Source organism: Orbicella faveolata, unplaced genomic scaffold (assembly GCF_042242905.1).
Source record: "Orbicella faveolata isolate gen_17 unplaced genomic scaffold, um_ofav_v1 contig_46, whole genome shotgun sequence".
In the NCBI taxonomy this organism is placed as follows: Eukaryota; Metazoa; Cnidaria; class Anthozoa; order Scleractinia; family Merulinidae; genus Orbicella; species Orbicella faveolata.
Genome location: NW_028301576.1, coordinates 17,944,628 through 17,963,587, shown reverse-complemented (window position 1 = coordinate 17,963,587; position 18,960 = coordinate 17,944,628). Strand labels below are relative to the sequence as shown.

The 18,960-nt window shown below is 39.5% G+C and overlaps 1 protein-coding gene across 3 annotated transcripts in view; it reads right to left on the bottom strand.

Moving 5' to 3' along the window:
* LOC110040286 (glutamate receptor ionotropic, kainate 2-like) overlaps positions 1-18,960 on the bottom strand; it is a 31,332-nt gene that overhangs the window by 11,680 nt on the left and 692 nt on the right. The window contains exons 1-6 of one of the 3 annotated variants that reach the window (XM_020745502.2): positions 4,764-5,221; positions 4,489-4,650; positions 2,424-2,693; positions 1,557-1,831; positions 912-1,049; positions 306-479 (exon numbers count right to left, since the gene is read on the bottom strand). In XM_020745502.2, coding sequence (XP_020601161.2) covers positions 306-479; positions 912-1,049; positions 1,557-1,831; positions 2,424-2,693; positions 4,489-4,650; positions 4,764-4,848 — 1,104 coding nt within the window. In that variant the 5' untranslated portion in view covers positions 4,849-5,221. Of the gene's footprint in view, positions 1-305; positions 480-911; positions 1,050-1,556; positions 1,832-2,423; positions 2,694-4,488; positions 4,651-4,763; positions 5,222-18,960 lie in introns of those variants that run through there. The other 2 variants (XM_089276996.1, XM_089276998.1) reach the window with 2 other exon arrangements.

The window sequence follows — 18,960 nt, the reverse complement described above, 5'->3', positions numbered from 1 at the left end:
ACCGCTCCACTCTACTTCACCCCACTCCATTCCACACTACTCCACTCCACTCCAGCCCACTCCACGTATACCCTACCACATCCCATCCCACTCCGTCTAACCCTACTCTACTTCGCTCCACTCTACTTCACCCCACTCCGTTCCATCCCACTCCATGCCACCCCACCCAACTCCACGTACACCCCACCACAACCCATCCCTCTCCACCAACCCGACTTTACTCCACCGTGACGTCCGTATCACTCTGTGCGGTTTTTTCAAACATCATTTACCTAGCTCTTAACCCCATGATGTAACTTCCTCACCTTGCGTAAGAAGTTGCTTAGTTTTTTCCCTCTGTCATCAGACGTCTTGCCAACGGCCACATTGCAAACGTTTTGAGCCGGCAAATGGTTGTTCAGCGGTAATCTATTGTCTATTGCCATTTGTATACCACTGGCCAGGACACGCACTGCATCAAACACGCGACCCACGGAAGCCTGGGAAACGATAGCATAAGGCTTATTACAAGTATTGGTCATCTATTCGTCCTTCGCTCCTCCAGATTGTCAAAAGTTAGAACTATCTTGTACCACATGCATATACTGTCAGATAGCTTTTATTTGAATGATCTCACATCCAGTTGGATATCCACTTGGGTTCATGCAGAAACTTAAAAGTTAGGACCACCTTGTGGAGCACAATAAACAGTACCACATGAAAGTACGGCTCAATAGCTTACGTTTGAATGGTCAAACGTAAGGATTTTATCCTCAGACTTAAACGTTGGAACACTTTGTACAGCATAAAAGACAGTGACACATGAAAGTACTACTCAGGAGCAATCTTTTAAATTTCAAACTCTGTGATTTCATTCTGGATTTGATTCTGAAAGAGAAAGTTTTAAATAGATTGACTCCTCTGGCACATACCGTGATCCCCTCTGTATTACCAGACTGTTTCCATAGTAACCTGACGTGTTCATTATGAAAGCCACTTCCAACACTTTGACGAAATCCAATAAGCCCTCTCATGTACACTGGGAAGGACCCATTCGGCAAAATGTGTTTCTACATTAGATAAAGAAAAGCACGGCCAACACGGTTCATTTAAAGACTGGCACCATTGGAAACAATGCGTTTTGTTTCCTGATGACAGAGAGATACAACTGGTTAATCTGTTAAACAATTAGATTATTTGCTCTCGATTTCTATCGCGTGATGGTTGACGAGGGCACAGCCCGAGTCAACTATCACGCAAAGAAATCGAGAGCAAATAATCTAATTGTTTTAGTATAAATCTACTAGACGTTCAAAACTTTATCTAAATTCTCTTCACAGACACTTCGAAAATGCCAAGAAACGGTCGTCATTTTGTTAACAAGCGCACACTGCTACTCTACTCACTATCTATCACAGAATAGATAGTGAGCCGGTGTAGCCCCAACCAGAGAGCAGTATTCGTGATAGAATGCTAGTAGATTCATACTAAAACGCTATAGGGCTGGCATTAATAACCCGAAAGTGATATAACAGGCGAGGTTGCAAGAATCACTGGAAGAATCACGTGACTGTTACCTCGCTAACTGCAGAATCCGTTAAGACCCAAGCAAAGTTCTCAGTCAGTCCCAGTTTCCACGCTTGTTTCAGTACATTCGTGACTTGCTCAGCGCCGCACTTTAACACAATGACCCTTGCGTTACTACGTTTTACTCTGTTCAGTATCGGTTCAAGATTCGGGTTTATATACTCGTCGGAGTCTTCCGTGGATGCTACGCGGAAATATTCTGCATTTGTCAGAGTGATCTCGTTTTCTCTGAGGTTGTTTACGAAGTCTTGAATACCTTCCCTTGCTGCAAAATAGAATCTTTGGATTGCAAATGAACTAGACTAGAGGATCGAATTGAGCCTCTAATTAACAATTAGATTATGAGTTTGAGATTTCTGTCGCGTGATAGTTTACGAGGGTTCAGCTTGAGTCGATTATCACGCATAGAAATCTAGAGCGAATAATCTAACTGTCTCAGTATAAATGTACTAGCAGTCGTTCAAAACCTTATCTAACTCCTCTTCACAGACACTTCGAAAACGCGAAGAAGCGGCCGCCATTTTATTAACAACCGCACACTGCTACGCTACTCATTATCTACAACTGAATAGATAGTGAGCAACGTAGCCAAAAAGAGAACGCTACTAGGGATAGAGCGCTACTAGATTTATACTGAGGAGGATTGCTAGAATTCTACTAATATACTAATGCAAATACTTCAATCTGATTGGCTTAGCTATCGCACACGGGCAGGAGAATACTAAGCCAACGTTTTCTCGTTTCTCCGATGTTTCGTAGGGAGAATAACAACAATCGAATGTTTATGCAGGATAACCCTTTAAGGGCCATTACTCTGAGAACGTTGCGATAATTTTATTCAGTTGTGAATTCCTGACCTGATTTGTCAGAAGAAGCAATCACAGCTACTCTTTTCCATCCGAAGTGCTTTATAAACGCCACGATGCCTATGAGCTGCGGTAAGTCAGCAGGGGTCATGCGTAAGACATACTCGTTGTTGCAAGGGTTGATGAAGGAGCTGAGACCGCTGACCTGGATGGCGACTTGAGGGACATCAAGTTGTTGACATAGTCTTTGTGTTGCTTCAAAGTCGAGCGAGTTCTTTGGTCCTACGATAGCTATGGCTCCTCTTTGAACCAAACCAATCGCTGCATTAATTAAAATTTAAAAAAATAATAATTATAATAAACCAACAGATAGTTTAGGAGTTCCAGATGTGGCCTAGTCTCCGTCACGCAACGAGCGTAGCGTTGTGTTGCGTGACTGAAGAATTCACGAAATGCCGGGAGATGTAAAGCTGGATTGTTAAGCTAATTTTAATCTCTTTCTCAAAATTCGAATTCTCCTAGTTGGTCCCCATAAATTTCGTATGGTACTGGTTAGGAGAATAAGAACAACCAGTATACTTTTTATTAGACTACATAATTAAGAAATAGAAAACATGTACCGTGTTTCTATCGAGTTTTAGTATAAATCTACCAGAGTTCTATCACGAATGTCGTTCGCTGATTGGCTACTCTACCCACTATCTATTCTGTGATAGGAAGTGAGTAGCGTAGCAGCGTGCCCTTGTTAACAAAATGACGGTCGCTTCATGGCGTTTTCGAAGTGTCTGTGAAGAAAATTTAGATAAAGGTTTCAACGACTAGTGGATTTATACTAAAACAATTATACGCTCTCGATTTCTTTGCGTGATAGTTGACGAGGGCGCAGCCCTCGTCAACTATGGAAGTTTGGGTGTCGACTATGGAAGTTTGGGAGAACGAGAAATGCTGTGGGAACACGTGTTTCTACAGCTTTTTCGAGTTCTCCCAAACTTTCACGAGTGTTTCTATTAAACAATTAGATTATGAGCTCGAGATTTATCGCGTGATAGTTGCCAGTCGGGCTGCGCCCTCGTCAACTATCACGCGATAGAAATCTCGAGCTCATAATCTAATTGTTAGATAGTAAGTAGCGTAGCCAATCAGAGAACGGCATTCGTGATAGTACGCTAGAAGATTTATACAGAAACTCGATAGAAACACGGAGAACATGTTTTCTATTTCTTTTAGAACACCGCGACGAAAAAAAGGAAAACAACTTGTTAACTTTTGATTATCAAAATGTAAATTCTCTTTACTCGTGCCATCATTACGTCAACTGTTCGTGCTAGTTCTGTGTTGCGAGAAACACGGTTTTTAACCAATCAACGCACGTATTTTCTTAGGACTGTATTCTAACATACATATACTACATCATGTAGGATGAACCTACATTCACACTTATATAGCAACAAAATCAAACATCAATTGAGTAAAACATAGCAGCAGTAAAATCAAGTTTGATTATTCAGAAGGTGGCATTTGTACTCTTTCTTGAAGATTTTGTTGGGCAAATACTTAATTCTAAGGGGTACAGATTCCCAAAACTTTTAAACCCCTATCGCGAGAAAATCGTTTTGTACTGTGGATGCCCGGTAAAAGTCATGCAACAATTAAACCGTATTCAGACAAAAACTGCAGAATCAGTCAGACATTCTTTGAGGCAACTGAGCGTGTCTAATAATATAACAAGCAATTAGTGCTCTATAGAAAATCCCTAATCAGAGCACAGGCTAATGAGATCAATCAATTAACGCTACATGTACCTGATTTTTATATGCATTTTTGAATCACTGAGTTTGTTTAAAGTGCCGTTTAAAGTTAGATGTATCTCACACAATCAACCGAATCTAGCGAAAAGTTTCAATCAAAGTTTTGGCTAAAAGCACGCCCGAAATAAACAGTTGACACTAATTTCGTTAGTTATGCATCTGTACAGGAATTGACTTACAGATTTATAACATCTTAACGCGTTAAAATGTTGTCTCCTTTAGGACGATCGACGTTATGAGGCACGATACTGCGGTCGAACTTCGCGAGCAAACAAGAATAATTCGATTGTCTTCACTTGAAAATGTACCTTTCTCCATATTTGAAAATTCGTCCACAGACTCTGCCGTTTCCACTAACCCAGTTATCGTTGCATCTCTCAGCAAACTGGAATCTTTGTTTGCAGAATCAACCGCCAACTTAAACGCCTCTATCTCCAGCGATTCAGTGGCTCCAGGTGGAAAAATCCCCCCTTAACCGAAAAGTAAGTTGATCAGTCAAACTTTCGATGGCGCCTTGCTTCAAATACATGTCTGTTTGTGATTATAAGTGAGTGCACTTTTTAAGTGTTTCCTTGACTCTTACCTATCAAGACCCGAGTTTTTACAGCTTCGCTTTCAAGACGCACCGTCCAAAGTAAGAAAAACATAGCGACATCGTTTAGGGACATCTCTAACGGGGAACGTGTGTGTGTAGCCGATTCGGTTCGGGCGACTTATCAGACGGTAAATTATGCTTTCTTTACTTTTTGTTTTCCTGTGAATAAATCAGTGTATTGTTTGCTGGCTAAGTCTTTTGCTGACAGAGTAAACAATTGTCTATAGTTTACAGAGTATCGCGCCAACAATATGAAAAGATTTTTCATAGAACCGCAAAGTGCTTTGACGAAGTTCTTGTAACGGTTTTATTATTCGATTTTGGCCATTTTGGTCATAAATAGGGTATGATTTTTGCACTCTAGTCTTGAACTGGGTATGTTCTTTAGAAGAAGGTACTCTTTTCATCATTATCAATAAGACTGTCACCAAAAGCCCTTCATAAGTTATGTTTAGGGCAGCTGTGACGGCCGCAACGGTCATAAATATGTAATTCTACAAGAATAAAAGTAAATTTTAAACTTTTTTAAGCACTGAAAATTAATTTTTAACTTTTTGAAACAATGGTAATTAATTTCTAAGATTTCTGTTAACCGTAAAGAAAAGAAATTAACCATTAGCCTTAAAAAGCCTACCCTCAGATTTATGGCCAGACGGTTGAAAAACCATACCCTTTGGGGCCGCACAAACCCATATAGCCCATAGAAGGGAGTACCCCCCGGGGGGGGGGGCACTTTCTCGCCAATTCAAGTCACGAGAGCGTAGCAATCAGTGCAATCAGTTGTACGTGAGGAATCGCCAATCATTCCTTGCTGTCGAACGTGATTCACCAAACAACAGTAGCAAAGCCAAAGATCGCTTTTTTTCACGCCAACCAACTCCTACTAACAATTCAAAATTAACCCAATATTCATTTGCTTGCGCGTCTTTCTTTTAAATTCGTCGTAACACATGGTTCGAAAGCGAGCGGAAGTCAGGGCAAGTAAGTAAGCAAGTAAGTAGAAGCTTTATTAAGACTAAATCCAGTTCCCCATGACCCAATAACGGAAATTTGGACCTGGCTCCGGTGTCGTCTGGCCTTATCAGTCTCGGCTAAATATAATGGTGACAGTATGTGACTACTCTAACCACATATTTTTAAAACCAGCCGTTAAATAATGGAGACTTTCTTCCTTGTGTCATCATCATATTTCGGTTCTAGTGAGATTTTAAGCGCACGCGATTTTTTACTGTTTCGTCGCGAATTGTCACCTCAGTACATGTAGTTCAACTCTCTTCACCAGGAGCCGTGCGCTGAGACCTCAATTAAAAGTATTTTTCATTTGGCTATTTTATCATACTTTAATTTTTATGCCCAGAAGATTTTATCGGCTTGAAAGATTTCGTGACGACGTCTCAGGTTTTCATCTGATCGTGTTATCCGTCGTCGGATTGGATTTAGTTCAGTTCTCAGAAACTTCTTGCGGTAAACCAGTTGTTAGTACATGACATTATTTTTAGTCGTGTCTGTGTTGTAAGACGGAAAATGTTTCGCCTCCACGCTTTTCTTCCGGCAAACATTTACAACATTAAACGGCTAAAAAACCTCAAGTCTTGATCACCGGCATGTTAGATGTCAAACCAATTACGGTTTATCTCTAATAACATTGCCACATACTAAGAAGAAATCGCCACTAGGGGGCAATACGCCAATTATTTCGTGGGAAAATATTTTACGTATTTTTTATCAAAGAACTTGTACGTGCTTGTTACTTGAGTACTTTTTCACCTCACATTCTTAACTCGTTGCGTCTCCGTTATTTTCCCCATTCTTGTTGAATCAGCGCCAAATCGCGAGTGTTTGGCGCCACGTGGAATAAATTTGCTCGTGATAAAGATGTGTCCTGTTGGAAGCCAAATGGGAGCCAACTGAGGTCAACTGACAGTGTTTCTTGCCAATGATAAACTAAGAACGAGGTGCAGATAAAGTATATTAAAAAGTTTCCAGTGGTTGACAAAATGAAATGAAGTTTCTTCCGGCTTGCCACTAGCCAAATAAATACCGTGAAGTAATTTCTACTGTAAAGGTATTTGCACCCACGCGTAAATAAGTGATGTTATCTTGAAATCGATTGAAACAGGAACTCGTATCAAAACCGGACCGGAAATATGACATGGAATGGACAACACGCGACGATTTGCAGGCGAATGAAAGGTTGCGACAAAATACCGTTTTAAGGATATTTCGGGTAAAGAAAAGTTTCCGAAATCAAAAGGGGAAGGTATTGTCACGCCCTCAGGCTTTGCACAGCATGACATATCCAAACGGCCAAAAAGTTACAGCTTTCGAAACTTTACGAGTCTCGTGTCAATGTATTTTTCTTGAAAAGGAAACTGAAATGTATAACTCTGCTTTGTCTGGGGTTCTATTGTAAAAAAAAAAAAAAAAAAATACTCGCATGATTATGAGCAAGTTTTGCCTCGTTATCAGTTTTTCATACCAAAAATTCTGGTTGGCTTTCAAGTTCACGTAACTTCTTTTTGGTTCAGTTGTAAATCAAGGCAAATCACACACCGTAAGCGATTTTCTTTATTGTCGACAACTGATTGCGTATATAGACAACATTAATACTAAAACTGCGCTTAGAAGCTTACGTATAGACACATTATATGTCTCCGAAACGATGATAAAGTTTCACGTGAGCGCAAAAGACTTCTGCTGCTTGTCGCGAGCGGAAAATGGGTTTATTACTTAGCATAGGTTTATAAAAACCGCAGCTTACAGATCTGATGAAGACAGGAACAGATGGTGTACAGGGTCAGAACGAAACAAGGAATTCTATAACATAACGGAAATTGAATCTAAATGGTCTCCGCGTGTCATGGCGTGGAGAAATAAAAAATATTATGTGCAGGCGCCAGTCTAAAAGTCAATGACTGAATCAACGAGAAAAGATTTTCTCTACGTTGGTTTTTTTTGGTCGATGCTGCTTTTTTGTGGATGCTGTTAAAAAACAGCATCGACAATAGAGTTTTAGCTCATTAAAGTCAGTGTGTAGCGGGTAACTCAGACATCACTGGACATGGAAAAAATGTCCTATTGGTACATGTACACCAAGCGTGTTTTTCTTGACTGGCCGAAACGTTTTTTTTCTTACGAGTGATAAAGCCTTCATTTTAAATTTCGCTATTTGCGTTGGTCTGTGATACTGCGGCCTTGGCGGCAATTATTCCGCTTACGTAGAATTTATTTATCCGTGAAAATGGCGACTTTCCAAGAAACGAAACTGACGCGGAGGGATGTTGCTGCTTTTGCTTGTTGAGGAAAAATGTAAACTTTCTGAGTTCCTTCGGAATACACTGAAGAACAGCATCCTTAAAATCACGCCAATATTCTGACGTCTGTGAAAAAGTTCCAGGCCCTTCTCGAAATATGACAAAAAATCACCCAAGTGTCTTTCCAAAAACTCTCAAAAACGTTCGAAAAGATCACAAAAAAATGTCTAAATATCTCGAAAAACCCTCTAAGTGTCTGGTATTTTTGCTTCAAAATGGACCGATTTTGACGACAGGCGAAAATTTTAAATATTTTTGCAGAGGTGAAAGGAGGAAGAAGATTCAGGCGCTCCGATGTTACAAGCATCCGCCATTTTGGGATATTGCGGTTTTTAGTAGAGCTTGTGTTAATATGAAATTATTGCAGTATATTTTTCAAGTGGGAAATCGCTGCACTACCTTGTTTCTGGCATAGAACTGAGTATTGTCTCAGGAAAATAGCGAGAAAAACAAAAGGTTCAGCCAAAAAAGCTATGAATATTTCTTAATATTCCTAAATTCTCTAAGAATCTTAATATTTTCTAAATATCTCGGAAACTTCTAAAAGCCCAAAAAATATTCTGATATTTGTGAAAAGGCCTAAAAAGTCTCCTACCATCTTGTGGTTGAGTCAAAAATATTGAGTGCAATGAGTCTAGGAATACCGCCTTTGACAGCGCTGTGTTAATTACTTCGATGGCCGACCCAGATATTCAAAGAGACCTGTTTTAAATAGTAATGACTAGGTTCAAAAAGTCATGAAAACGGAGCACATATTAAAAGTGGGATTCCAGACTGGCTTTGCCGCCAAAGTATGAGCTTTGTCTGGGAGATTCAGTTCTCGTAACTTGGAAACTCTAAAAATACCGTTTGCTTTTCAAATAAACGGACTTCAAATTGAGTACTTGGATGATTCTGGAATGAGTTCTCTGGTTATCTGGTTGCGAGAGTCACTGAACTTTACGTGAACTCAGATACACTATGACAAGACAGTACAGCTGTTGAAAACGGTGCATGTTCTATACAAGAACGAAATTTATGTACCTCTCAAATCGTTCTTCAAGGGTTTTTTGAATGCAAAAGACAAGAGAAAGTTCAAGGTTCAAAGTATTCGAGAATAGACTATATATATGGCACGTATATTAACTAATTACTCATGATGATCATGCAGCTCTTTCGAGAGGAACTGAAGAGGCCAATTGAGTGTGACGCGAAAGTACTTCAGAATTGCTAAATTCTTATATCAGACCTATGTGGTTTAGTTCTCCTGGATTTTTTCAAGGGTTAAACCTTTTGGAACTTGACGAAAAGATCCATAAATTTCTCGGCACACATGCAAAAGCTGCCTTATGAAAACATTGGCTATTTCCACATTCAGTACAAAGTGTTGGGAACGAAACCAAGTCTGTCGTGCGATTCGTACAAAGCGTGACACTCAAATGCCAAGAAATCTAGTTCATAATCAGAATATCAGTATTTTCAAATGAAAGCTACACCCATTTATCTGCTGCAGAGATTTGTGCTGTTCTTTTTTAAACCGGCTGTTGAATATATCCTGACTTGAAATCCTTGAAGCAATTGAAGCGAATATGGAAGGTTTTCTCGCACCCAGTCAGGTTTTATGTCACACTCAAGGAGACTGAAAACACAGGTATAAGTAGAGAAATGTTTTGAAGTTTAATACTACAAAATAAACTTAAACACATCAGTGATACATTTATGTCAGCTAAAAGACCCAAAATAAAAGCTTGATAATAACGTGGACTAAAATATACGTGGCTCTGTTCTAATAGAAACAATATTTTACTTAGCAAGCGGATATTAGTGATAACATTTTAGGGCGGCAGCAGTTTGCTTTCAACGAAAACAAAAAAAATGAGCTTCTATCGTTTGGAACAGGCTTGGTTACACGCGTCAGGGCGAGGCGATTTACAGTCATCAGTCACGACAAATTTCAACTGCAATTTCCTCCCCGCAGCAATTTATTAAGGGGAGGCGCTGAATATTAACTTCCGCGCTATTCGGAACACTTGTGTATATCGTCAGCATATGTTTCTTACACTTCCTTCGTGCCTTCCTGAAGGAGATATCTGCGCACATGTTGTTCAAACTGAAGAGGCGAGTGATCATTAGGCCTAATATATGAAGTTCTCAAAATTCTTTCCTGCCTTAAAAGTGACGAAAACATCGGGACACGTGAGGGTGTATTCATACAATCGTAAAGAGTTTCCTCTCCTGACCCCCTCTGCCGAATTTTCCAACAGCCATTACCCCTGCGTAACAGTACATGACGAGAGAGCGAAAGCACGGCAAATCAGTCAAGAAAAGGGGATTCAGTGCCTTGTTAGAGAAGGGCATTAGTTGTCGAAAGTTTTGACACAGATTGAGAGTAACATCGAAAGCGTCTACTGTTAGTGTAACACTTAGAGCTTGTGATAGATATTCGCCCTGGGAGACGTGTTCGTCAATGCCTTGTTAGAGAAGGGCATTAGTTGTCGAAAGTTTTGACACAGATTGAGAGTAACATCGAAAGCGTTTACTGTTAGTGTAACACTTAGAGCTTGTGATAGTCATTCGCCCTGGGAGACGTCTTCAAAATGGCTGAGATGTTGCAGACTTCAATGGTCAACTTGTTTGCTCAAAAGAAATGTGTCAAATGTCTGCTTCATCAGGCTGGTGTTGTTTATGAAAGTCGCCCAGGTATATCGGGAGGGTGTTGCTGAAGACCGTTGAACTGTCAGGCAGAGAGACAGAAGAGGTTGAATTGTTTGCATACTTTGAATTGTAGTATTTGCAGTTGACGAATCCGCAGTTCCATTCAACAAGTCCTGATTTGTTACATTTTTAACGGTGGCCAAAAAAGCACTCAAATTCAATCTCGCAATAAGCGACCACGACTACTTTCAGGGCTGAATGCTTTTAAAGTCGCATGAATTTTAGTCTTGAAATGTTTCCCGCTTATTCGAGGTTCCAACCGCACTTCAATTTGTACTCATTCAGTAACAGCATAAATATAAAACTCGCTCTATCTATAAATTTGCTAGAGTTCTATCACGAATGCTGTTCTCTGATTGGCTATGCTACTCACTATCTATCTGTTCGGTTGTTAACAAAATGACGGCCGCTTCATTGCGTTTTCGACGTGTCGGTGAAGAGGATTTAGATAACGTTTTTAACGATAGATTTTTACTAGAACAATTAGGTTATTCGCTCTCGATTTCAACGCGTGATAGTTGACTCGGGCTGCACTCTCGTCAACTATCACGCGATAGAAAGTTACAAATCTCACATTTCAAATCTCCGTTTTTCTGTTTATTGAGGCCTTAGCAAGTAATTTTCATTAAAAAGCAAAAGAATGCTGGCCCCCCTACTATAGTTCGCGGCAATCTCCAAATGACTCTCTTTCTAGTTATATTATTTGCGCAAAATGGCACTTTCTCGCCAATTCAAGTCAAAAGAGACATTTCAAATCTCGTGTTTCTGTGTCGTGAGGCGGCCTTAGCATGTCCTTTTTATTAAAAAGAACCCTGGCCTCTATACTAGTTCCTAGCAATCTCGTAATGTCTCTCTCTGTTATATTATTTGCGCCAAATGGCCGGCAGTTTCTCGCTAATTCAAATCAAAAGAGACACAGTCATGTAACTATAGGAATTCTACCGTGGAGTGAGCATAGCAATTGGTACAATCAGTTGTACTTGACGAATCGACAATCATCCTTGCTGTCGAACGTGACTCACCAAACAACAGTAGCAAAGCCAAAGATCGCTTCCTTTCACGCCAACCCACTCTAACGATTCAAAAATCACCCTATATTCATTTACTTGTTTTCTTTCTTTTAATTCGTCTTAACGTACACATGGCTCGGAAGCGAACGGAAGTCAGGGCAAGACTAAATCCAGTGTCCCCCGATAATGGAAAATTAGGAATTGGCTCCGGTCTCGTCTGAACTTATCAGTCTCCGCTAAATATAATGATGACAGTATGTGACTACTCTAACTACATAATTAAACCAGCCGTTAAATAAGGGTGACTTCCTTCCCTGTGTCATCATAGTTCGGTTTCAACTAACGTGATTTTAAGCGCACGCGATTGTTTACTGTTTGATCACGAATTGTCACCACAGTAGTTCAACTCTCTTCACCTGAAGCCGTTACGATGAAACTTCCAAAGTATGTTTCATTTGGCTATTTTTATAATACTCTTATTTTGTTCCCCGGCAGATTTTATCGGCTTAAAAGATTTCGTGAGAAGGTTTCAGCTTTTCATGGACTGGATTTAGCCTCAGGGTCATCATAAACTTCTTGTGATAAACCAGCTGTCAATACATGACATTGCTTTGTGTCGTGTCTGGATTATCAAGTTGGAAAACGTTTCGCCTCCGCACTTTTCTTCCGGCAAACATTTACAACATTAAACGACTAAAAACCTCAAGTCTTGACCACCGGCATGTTAGATGTCAAAACAATTACGATTTATCTCTAACTGAATAACATTGCCCACGCTTAAAAAACATACTGAGAGGAAATCGCCACCAGAAGGCAATATGCCAATTATTTCTGGGAAAATATTTTACGTATTTTTTATCAAAGAACTTGTACGTGCTCGTGACTTGAGCACTTATTTACTTCACATTCTTAACTCGCTACGTCTTCATTATTTTCCCCATTCTTGTTGAACCACCGCCAGATCGCTAGTGTTCGATTCCCCGTGATAAGGGCGTGTCCTGTTGAAAGCCAAATATGAGGCAACTGACGGTGTTTTTTGCTAATGTTAAACTTAATGCGAGGTACAAAAAAATTTATATTAAAAAGATTCGGGTGGTTGACAAAATAAAATGAAGTATCTTCCAGCTCGCCACTAGCCAAATTAATAAACACCGTGAAATAATTCCTACGGTAACTGGTATTTGCACCCACGAGTTAATAAGTGGTGTTGTTTTGAAATCGAGGGAAACAGGAACTCGTATCAAAACCGGACCGGAAATATGGCATGGTATGGACAAACTGCGGAGATTTTACAGGCGTATAAAAGGTTGCGACAAAATATCGTTTTAAGGGTATTTCGGGAAAAGAAAAGTTTCCGAAAACGAAAGGGAAGATGTTGTCACGCCCTCAGCCCTTGCACAGCATGACATACTCAAACCGCCAAAAGGTTATAACTTTCGAAACCTTACGAGCCTTATATCAATGTATTGTTCTTGATAAGGAAACTGAAATGGAGATCTCCTCTTTATCTGGGATTCTATTGTAAAAAAAAAAATTCCTTGCATGATTATAGCAAGTTCTGCCCTGTTATCAGTTTTTCATACCAGAAATTCTGCTTGGCTTTGGAATTCAATTAGCTACTTTTTACCTGAGTTGAAAATCAAGGCGAATACCATAAGCGATTTTCTTTATTGTCGACAACTGATTGTGGACTGTGTTATTGTCGACAACTGATTGTATATTTGGTCAATATAAATAATAAAACTGCACTTTACATTACATGTCTCAGAAACGATGATAAAGTTTCACGTGAGCGCACAAGACTTCTGATTTGCTGCTTGTCGCGAGCGGAAAATGGGTTTATTAATCGCTTAGGCAAAGGTTGACTCTGTGATACCGCGGTTTTGCAATTGGCGGCAATAATTCCGCATTCAGTTTGTGGAATTTATTTATCCGTTAAAATGGCCACTTTCCGAGAACGGAACGAAACTGATCTGGAAAAAGCAACTCATTTTTTCCCCTGTTTGAAAGTGAAAAAGTGACGCTACTGAGTTTTTGTTGACGAAAAATTTTACCTGTTTGTGTTCCTTTGGAATACATTGAAGAACTGTCAAAATCACGGCAATACAGCAACAACGACGTCTGTGAAAAAGTCCTAGGCCTTTCCAGAAATATCACGTATCTCTCCCGAAACTCTCAAAAAATGTCTTAACATCATTACAAAAATGCTAAATATCTCGAAAAACCCTCTACTTTTTTGCTATTATCATTATTTTTTAAATGGAACCGATTTTGAATCATTTAGACAAGAATTTTCAATTATTTTGCAGTAGTAAAAACGTAGACGTAGAATCTTCAGGGGCCTCTATATTACCAGCATCCGCCATTTAGGAACATTGCGGTTTTAGTACTTGTATTAATATATGAAATTATTGCAATATATTTTTCAAGTGGGAAATTAATCACTGAACTAGCTCGTTTCTGGCATAGAACTGACTATTGTCTCAAGAAAACGGCGAGGGAAACACAGCGCTCAGCCAAAAAAGCTCTGAATATTTCTAAATATCCCTAAATTCTCTAAATATCTTCTAAATATCTTCTAAATCTCCCCCCAAAAAATCCGGATACTTGTGGAAAGGCCCAAAACGTCTCCTTCTATCATGCTGTTTTGTCGAAATTTTGTTGAAAACATTAAGTGCAATGAGTCTAGGATTAGCCGTGTGTTAATTACTTCAAGGACCGACCCAGATATCTAAAGAGACACGGTTTAACTAGTAATGAAAACGGAGCATATATTAAAAGTGGGATTCCAATCTGACTTTGCCACCAAAGTACGAGCTTTGTCTCGGAGATTCAGTTCTTATTACTTGGAAACTCTAAAAATATCGTTTCCTCTTCAAATAAACAGACTTCGGTCGCTAGAGTCAACTTTACGTGAACTCAGATACACTGTGACAAGTACAGTTGTTTAAAACGTTGTATGTTCTTGACTTTATGCACCTCTCAAATCGTTCTCATTCAAAAGTTTTTAAAATGCAAAAGCAAAGAAAACGTTAACGACTCAAAGTATTCGAGAATAAACTATATGGCACGTACATTTATCAATTAATAAAATTTACTTATGAAGCTCTTTAATCCGAGAGGAAAAAGGCCATTTAAGCTAGAGTGACGCGAAAGTACTTCAGAATTTCTAAATTTTTATATCACACCTTTATGGTTAAGTTCTTCTGTGTTTTTCAAGGGCAGAAGTTGTCGAAACCACAAAATTCTTGGCATACGAGCAAAAGTTGTTCTTATGAAATGCACTGACTATTTCCACATTCAGTACAAAGAGTTAGGAACGATAACAAGTCTATCGTGCGAGTCGGCCTACAAAGCGTGACCCTAAAATATCGAAAAGTGCAGCCATAACTAGAATATACTTACTTACTTACTTCAGTTACTTAGTAACTGCCCTTATGCCTGCTGGCATGTATAATATCGGTAGTTTCAAATGAAAGGTACACCCATTTATCTGCAGCAGAGATTTGTGTTGTTCTTTTTTAAACCGGCTGTTGAAGATACCCTTACTTGAAATCCTTGAAGCAATTGAAGCTAAAATGGAAAGTTTTCTCGCTGCGGTTTTCAAAGCTGCCACTCCCAGATTACTCAGTCAGGTTTTATGTCGCACCCAAGGAGACTGAAAACACGGACATAAGTGGAAAAATGTCTTGACGTTTAATACTACAAAATAAAGTTAAAAACATCAGTGACATATTCACGTCAGCTAAAAGACCAACAATAAAAGCTTAACAATAACGTGGGCTAAAATATACGTGGCTCTGTTCTAATGAGAAACAATATTTTATTTAACAAGCGGATATCAGTGATACCGTTGTGGGATGGTAGCAGTTTGCTTTCAACGAAAACAAAAAACTGTGCGTCCTGAAATCACTGTCGCTTGGGTACTTTCAGCAACTTTAATATCACCCCACGTCACTGAATTTGTCGTTAACTACTTCCTACAAATGTAGCGTAAACGCAGAAGGTTTTTTAACATCCATGCGTCAGGGGAAGGCGAATCACAATCATTGTTACGACAAATTTCAACTGAAATTTCCTCCCCTCAGCAATTTATGAAGGGGAGGCGCGGAATATTAACTTCCGCGCTATTCGGAACACTTGTGTATGTCAGCATATGTTTCTTACACTTCCTTCCCAGTGGCGGATCTAGGGGAGGAGTCCGGGGAGCCGGGCGCCCCCTTATTTTGGATGAAAAAAGAAGAAATGACTGAGGGAAGAAAAGCCGGCAGGGCAAATAAAACAACCCCCCCCCCCCGCCCCCTTGGTTCAAAGTCTGTATCCGCCACTGCTTCCTGCCTTCCTGAAGGAGATATCTGCGCACATGTTGTTCAAAAGGGGCGAGTTACCATTAGGTCTTATAATATGTGAGGTTCTCAAAGTTCTTTCCTTCCTTAAAAGTAACAAAAACATCGGTACAAGCAAGGGCGTGGGATGTTTTCTCTCTTGCAACCCCTCTAGGACGATTTTTCAACTCTGCGTAATACATGACTGGCGACCAAAAGCACTACACAGCAAATCTGTGAAGAAAACAGACCTAGTGCCTTGTTGGAGAACGGCAAAAGTTGTCGAAATTTTTGACACAGATGGAGAATGACATCGAAAGCGGTAACTTCAGTCTTCGCCTACTGTTAGTGTGCCGCTTAGAGCTTATGATAGATACTCGCCCTGGAATAAGACGTATTCCATATGAGTAAGATGCTGCAGACTTCAATGATCAACTTAAATGTCCGCTTCAACGAGCTGAAGTCGATTTTGAATGTCGCCCAAGCATATCGGGAGAATTGTTTAGCAGTAGTTTTACTTTCAATTGTAGTTCATGAATGTAGTTGTCGAACCCGCAGTACCGTTCAAAGTAAATTTGTTTAGTTTTTAACGGTAGCCACTGAGAAAAGCGCTCAAATTCAGTCTCACAATTAACTGACCGGCTCGCAAAATGTTAATGAATATTCCCATGACTGTTAATTGGTAAATAATTGAAGTGGACTGAGAACTATCTTTGTATTTGTAGTCTAGACCTTTTATTCGTACGTAGTCTTGTCGAATTCTACATGTATTTAATTAAGATTGCATGGAGATTTTTGAGACAAACGATGTCTTAATTAAGAGAAGATTTATTATATGAAGGTCCACGTTGTTGTGAGCAATTTGTCTCGAATTTGCCCACCCTTTGGCTTTCAACAACGAACTGCCTTTGTATACAAGCGATCAAGAAATATAATAGCCTTTGGTAATTTACTGAAAATTACATACAGCGAGATGTTATAAAGGAGCCGCTTGAAGGACCAATGGAGGAGATGAACACGCGCGTTCCCACGAACTGTCTTGTCTGCTTTGTGAATTTGCAGCTTTGTTTTTCATACAAAGATCTAATCCCCTTTGAAAGAAATTCAATAGATGACACGGCACGCGAAATTGAAAAGCCATTTTCTCTTTTATTGATATTCAAATGTGTAGATAAGAAGCCGGTCAAGGCAAAGCTAAGCAGAACAAAAGAGGCTTGTTTATCCGTGCAAAACATGTTAATATTCGCGCGCGCGCCAAATGTTTAGGCGCGAAACTTTCCATAAAGCTCTGAAAGCTTGTTATTACTTGAAGTTTTAATTCAAAAATGCGGCATTTAGGCTGTGAACAGATAGAAAACGTTCCTAAATCTTGCTACACAAACTTACAACGTACAGTTATAGCTGTAGCTTAAATAGAAAGAGCTCTAATTAGATGATATAATAAATTACATAATTAAAATAATTACATAGATTATGCGAATTATGGGAGCCCGGATTTGGCGCGAAAATTTGGCGCACATGTGCCGGGTATCTGACATAAAATGGTATTGTTCTTTTTCTTCTATAATTGCCTTTGATGGTATATTTCGTAGCCTGCTTTTGAATATATCCCCTAAAATAGATTGAATTACTATGGAAATTGACAGCGAATAAAGCTTACACACAATCCAACACGAGACACGAGAATTTCCTCGGTAAAGGTCTTCTTAAGACTCTCTCAAAAGTTAAAATGGGGAAATCTTTGAGTTAATACAACTACGAGCCGTGAAATAAGATGTAAACAATTCCCCATGAGTGCCCAAGCACCGTGATAAAGCCTGAAAATGAAAAGAAAATCGTCTCTCAAATATGACCACAGCAAATCTCGCCGTGGCATTTTCATGCCCTTTCATTAGAATCTCGTTCCCTTGCGTATAATCGTTCGTCTCTTTGAATTCATTCATTAAATCGTGAAAGCAAACATTATCCTTGCACTATAAAATGTTTCCAAAATTTCCCTGACGCGCTCGGCCAACAGTGGAATATCAGAGCTCAATCTTTAAACTTTTTTAACCTTTTTTCAAACTCAGTCCAGAATGTTTTAATGAGAAGCTGTTAACGAAAGTAAAATATCAAAATATAAACCTTTCGAAACCTGAGTTATTCCACCAGAGAACAGTGTTATCTCTGGAAGTAAAAAAACTGCTCGGCTTGATTTCGGAAGGGTTGTTCTAATTTAAAAGAAAATGACGGTTTAGTAGGCACTGGGATAAATAATTTCCACTCATTAGAGAAAACGGGAAAGAATATTACGGTCAATAGTTTTACTGAGCTAGCTCCATGTTTCCGAAGCTGTTACAAATTTACTGTTCCGTTTTACTTTATTGAAAATCCTCCCCTCATACAAACAGTTAACAGCCCTGTAAACATGAATTCTTCCACTCCTCCACTTTTCGCTCGAGCGCGTAAATCGATAAAATGTACGCGCGCGACAAACGCGAGATTTTTCCCGCGCTACACGCGCTTTTCTCGTAGCAGGAGTACAAAACATTTGCACCAAGCAGTAATACTGACTTTGTTTGTCGTTCAGGTTTCCACGCTATAATAAAATACCTAGAAAAATTGATGCTTTTTACTGCTAACTGCGCTAGGTATGCCTGGTATTGAGTTTAAACTGTTCTCCAAACCGGTAACCAAAGATGGCAGATGTCTTTGACAACGAAGCCGTTATGGCTGATTTCACCCAGCTGCAGTCGATCTTTCGTAAAAATCAAACCCGGGCAAAAACAAACGCTGCGTGGGTCGAACAGCAAACATCCCGCCATAAAACCCTAAGACATGCACAAATCACAAGAGTTCAAGA